General features: G+C 42.7%; 1 protein-coding gene across 1 annotated transcript; it reads right to left on the bottom strand.

Annotated features, from left to right (window-relative positions):
- Nucleotides 1-1945: 1945 nt before the first annotated feature.
- Nucleotides 1946-4294, bottom strand: LOC118225191 (serine/threonine-protein kinase pim-1-like). Its single transcript, XM_035413280.1, has 5 exons — nt 4197-4294; nt 3575-3953; nt 3102-3278; nt 2870-2990; nt 1946-2642 (listed from the first exon to the last, which is right to left on the bottom strand). Exons 2-4 carry the CDS (start codon nt 3912-3914, stop codon nt 2896-2898), a joined length of 612 nt encoding a protein of 203 aa, XP_035269171.1. The 5' UTR covers nt 3915-3953; nt 4197-4294; the 3' UTR covers nt 1946-2642; nt 2870-2895.
- Between the last annotated feature and the right edge of the window lie 771 nt (nt 4295-5065).

Here is a 5065-nt window from a genome sequence, read left to right as displayed (position 1 = left end):
ATGATGTTGATATGTTATATTTCTGTGGTATCATATAAATATACATGTTCTTAGAAGCTATGCAGAGGACATCTATTCTTTGTTTTTTTAAAAAAAATCAAACTTATTAACTACAATCTGCAACTAAGGTTACAACGTAAGAACTGTGAGATAGATAAATAAATAGACTGGCTGAGTGACAGATTGATTGATTGGTTGATTGATTAATCGATTGATTGATTGATTGATTGATTGATCAAGCACACACACACACGTTGTTCTATGACAGCTCTGTTTGTATTGCGTAGCCTTAATAACTGTGGAAACAGTGAGGAGCAGGGAGCAACAGCCATTCCAAGCCACATGATAAGAGATGCTGCCAGTGGAAATCCAAGGAAATGACAAGCTCCTGGGGGATATTGTGAGCCTGTCCATGATAAACGCAGCAACGGCTGACTTTTCAAACGCTGTGTGTCCGTTTCCTTCATGGGGGGAGTCACTTTTTCACCCTTCTCTACTTTTCGTGTTTTAAGCATGTCATCAGATGCAAGGTTTCATTACAGGAGTGTAGACTTGCAGTGCAGAATCATTTCCTATGGTATAACCTTGTGATATGCACAAGGTTATACCATAGGGGAAAAAAACCTATTGAAACCATTCATTGAATGTCCAGAGATAAGCACACAAATCATGTTTTGCATATTATATTCACAAGACTCATGTTTACTCTAAGGACATGAGCTACACCTGGTCATGGGTTAGATGCCTGGACTATTTCGACATTTAAATTTGTAATTGAATAGATTTCTTTTTCCAAAACATTGATCCTGTGTACATTTTCCCCAATAAATGTAAACAATTCAAAGCTATTCTCTACATCTTTTGGGTCAGAGAAAACAAATACATTTTGCCTCTGAATCTGTGTCACCAGATGTGTGCAAGTGGATGTGGGAACTGAACGGGGAAGGGTCTCGGAAACACGATCCGCCGTGCCGTGTGCCAGCAGGATCCGCTGGAGACTTCACCAGAGGGCTGCACCTGGACTCTCTCTGAGATGATGAGAAAAACTGCCAGCGAGGGGCCATTTCAGGACACCCCCCCCCCCAAAAAAAGGCCATGATTTAAGGCTCTCTCCTGTTCCTGTAGTTACAGTAAAGTAACAGGACCCAAAATGCTATCTCACTGTCTGGGTGGAGGGGTCCCCGCTGGCCCCAGTGTCTGTTACAATCATTACCGTGTACACACCAGCTATTACCTCAGTATTACACATCAGTGGAGATAACTTCATGTTGACACAGCACATTGCTTCTGGATAGAAGAACAACTTGAGCATTTTATGCAGACAGACAACAATCCTATCTGATTGGCTCAGACATAAATGTTTCTGGCTGGCAGGCATTACACTGAAAGCACAAGCTGCACTCAAATTATCGCACAAAGTAAGAGGTTTATCATAACCTAGACCCAAAAAAGAGGCACCACCATTGATACCAGCTGTTGGCCTACCAGTAATTTTCAAATCATAAGTTCCAGTAATGGCAACATAATTCATCACCGATTTGCAAAGTGCATGAATGGTTAAACACAAACTGAATGTCAGGAAAGATTTGTGCATGATTTGGCTACTAATGCTTTGCTGAACCCTAATAGGATCATGCTGAAGATATCAAATATTTTTAAAAGAACTGGATAACCCAATTAACTAGTTTAGGAAAGTAGCGCTGCGCTTTCTGTCAAGAGAACATGCAATGGAACACTTCTCCCCCTGCTGGAAATTTTAGGAACTTTCCAGAAATTGCTTCTCAGTTGTAGCTGCAACATAATTATTTGAAGTTATTTCCCAGAAATAGTTTTATTTTGTGCATACTATTATCAGGAATTCACTTTTAAATATGATGAAGATACGACTTTTCAAAAGTATGAAGTCAAAATGACGGTAGATGCTAAAAACGCAACTAGTGGACACTACAGTGTTACACAAAAATTGTGCTTGGGTGCATAAATTCAATTGGTGTCCAGATTTTGGAGTGCCTCAAAATCAAAATCCCAGAGAGAAAGAAATCCAGACAGAGAGGTGACAGATGATACTGTATTTTTGTCAGTGAGACTTGACGTTGACTTTTAAAAGCCTTTTATTTACATGTATTTACAAAAAGTAAGTAAAAGATAGTTAGTACCCTAATGAAAGCTGGGGAAGTGCTCCTTACTTGTCATTGTGCACAGGACTATGTTCTGTAGGTTGTGCCCTCTAAGAGTTGCATAATTTAAGCTGATATAACATCACGTTGAACTACAGAAATACAAATCAAAATCATATAAATAATATTCATTTCATAGCCGACAACCATTTTTGTTTCCATGGAAGGGTCACGGGAATTATTTTCTGTTTCATTAAAGCATCAGGCTTTGAAATTAATTTTACAGCCGCGCCATCTTACATTCATATCCACTACTAATTTTCCCTAATTGGGTAAAACTATAAAAATAAATATTTAGTACCTACAGCATCATGTAAAAGTTCAATATATTCACATTTTACGATTTAAAAAAACCCTTTTACGCTTGTTGTGTCAAGTCAGTTCTGCTGCAAGCAGGGAAATAAAGTGCAGCTGGAAAACACTCTCGATTTTTCAAATATCTTCCTTTCCTTCCAGACTGATAAACTGCAAATGACAAAGACAAAAATGGCACAATTCTGCAGACAGACACACTAGGACATGCATGTATGGAAAGCATAGCATGTATAATATGATATGTTTTGCCAGTGTTGCTAGTTTAACAGTGTTAACAGTGTATGACTGGAAGCAACAAATTATAGCTGTGCGTTCAGACTAGTCTGAAGAATGGCAAGTGACTTAATTTCTATATACTGTAAGCTTAACACACTGACCTGAATGTAGTCCACCATCGCCACCCCTAACGAGTCATCCATTGGTGTTGGAGAATCTGCTCCAAAATCGGTCTCTTGGCAGGATCCCTTTGCAAGCACCATCGAATCAAATTCTTGCATTCTGTGCAGCGGTACGATTGGACAGGAGAGTGCTGTCAGCATCTCTGATTTGCCGAGTGGCACAGCAGGTATTTCAGTAATTGTTTGTGGCAGGTTCTCCAGGGCCTCTCACCATCAGACACCCCTTCCTTGAAGCGCAGTTCGGACCCGATGATATCCTGCTCTCTGCGGAAGGGCCGAGAGCCACAGACCAAGGCAAAGAGCAGCACCCCTAAAGACCAAACGGTAGCGGGGCGCCCGTGGTACTCTCCATCCATCACCCACTCAGGGGGCTGGAACAACCTCGTACCTGAGAGAGAGAGGAAGAGAGAGAGAGAGAGAGAGGGAGAGAGAGAGTGGGGGGGAGAGGGAGAGGGAGAGAGAGGGAGAGAGGGAGAGAGAGAGAGAGAGAGAGAGGGAGAGGGAGAGAGGGGGAGAGTGAGAGAATATATTATATAGTTGCATGCACCTGTGACCGATGCAATGCATTATTCAAACAGTATTCATGTTATGTATACATATTCTGCTAACTTGTGTTCATTTCACACTTCTTACTCCACTGCACCAGCACATGTTTGCATTAGTCTGATATTTATAGACTCTGACCTGCAAAATTTGTGTAGGGGGCCTCTGTGAGCAGGTCCCCACAGCCAAAGTCAATGAGCTTGACATGCAGGTCCTCGGTTTGTATGAGCAGGTTCCTGGATTTAATGTCCCTGTGCAGGACGCCCCTGTCCCGGCAGTGCACCGTGGCCTGCACCACCTGCTGCAGGACGAACCGGGCCAAGCTCTCCTCCATGTAGCCGCCCAGCTGCCTAGTGAATCTGAACACGTCCAGGCAGGGTGACGGCAGCTCCATCACCAGAATGATCCAGCCGGCCTCCTCAAACCAGTCCAGGAGCTGGATGACGTGCGAGCAGGTGGGGGGGCGACATACCATCTCCATCAGGGCTACCTCCAGAGGGAGGGGCTGGGACTCCCCAGGCTGAAGATCCGGGTGGGAGAGATTGAGATGGTGAGTGGATATGTAAAAGGGTGGGCTATATTAAATGATCAGTACATTAGCAGTGGGTGTATCAGAGGGGGAATATTAGTATATTACTGGATGGGTTCTCATAACAGTATTATATACCAATGCACACCATGCTGCCTCCATGCTGCACTATATACACAATATTGACCACAGACTTCCCAGAAGCTATCAAATGGAATAGAAATGTATACTTACAATTTTCAGAGGTCTCGTTGAAAAGTTGGTAGTCACATACTTAATAGCCACCTATAACAGAAAGAGATAAGGGAGATTGCATAATTGTATATTGACTATACTGGAACAGCGTTACTTAAAGATTCTAAATATTTGTTTCATATGTGGGGAACATGTGAAACTGCAGAAAGCATAAATACTTCTCAGGTTTGTAATCTCAATGGACTGCACACTCGGCAACTGCAGTACGGACAGACACCATCAAACTGGAATCAGCCGGCACGAGAGCACTCAGAAGTGCAGGCAAAACTGACCTGCTTCCCATCCGCTCGGCGGGTTCCAGCATAAACCGCTCCACATCCTCCTTCCCCCAGCAGCGTTCCCACGGCGTACAGTGAGGAAATGCTGGCTGTAGCGCACAACCCAGGGTTAGCAAGTATTCTGCTGAGGAAGTGCTCTCCAGAAAGGGAGTGTGACTAACAAAGCCATAATTAAGAGTTCAATCAATTAATCCCTATCCATTGAAAAGCTTTTAGTTTCTGTTACAGCCATTGTATTTTGTTTTTGTTTATGAACAAAAACACCGTCAAATGAGTGACTGTGATCTGCTTAAGTCTACATTCAGAAAAGAAATGAAAAAAAAATACTGCAGTTGAATATATTGAAATTATTTCTAACAAAATTTGTGTTTGAATGTTATAAGACTGCGATATAAGATTTTGTTGACCTCTCAGTGATGCCTGACCTGGGTTTTTGGTCCTGGTGCAGTTGGCAGTGGAGGGGGAAGTGCTTGAGGCATAACTGGATAAACTGGAAGAGCCCTGCCTCTTCCTCTCTATCTCATTCTCCTCTTCCTCATCCCTCCTGCGCTTCATATTTGGCCTTCCCTT

The sequence above is a fragment of the Anguilla anguilla genome, chromosome 4 (assembly GCF_013347855.1).
Source record: "Anguilla anguilla isolate fAngAng1 chromosome 4, fAngAng1.pri, whole genome shotgun sequence".
In the NCBI taxonomy this organism is placed as follows: domain Eukaryota; kingdom Metazoa; phylum Chordata; class Actinopteri; order Anguilliformes; family Anguillidae; genus Anguilla; species Anguilla anguilla.
This window is presented reverse-complemented; position numbering and strand designations above follow the sequence as displayed.

Coding starts and splice junctions, on each gene's coding strand:
- LOC118225191 (XM_035413280.1), bottom strand. CDS start 3,914: ATGGAGATGGTATGTCGCCCCCCCACCTGCTCGCACGTCATCCAGCTC. Junction 3,279..3,574: donor CCCCTACACAAATTTTGCAG/GTCAGAGTCTAT, acceptor TCTCTCTCTCAG/GTACGAGGTTGTTCCAGCCC. Junction 2,991..3,101: donor CAAGGAAGGGGTGTCTGATG/GTGAGAGGCCCT, acceptor ACCGCTGCACAG/AATGCAAGAATTTGATTCGA.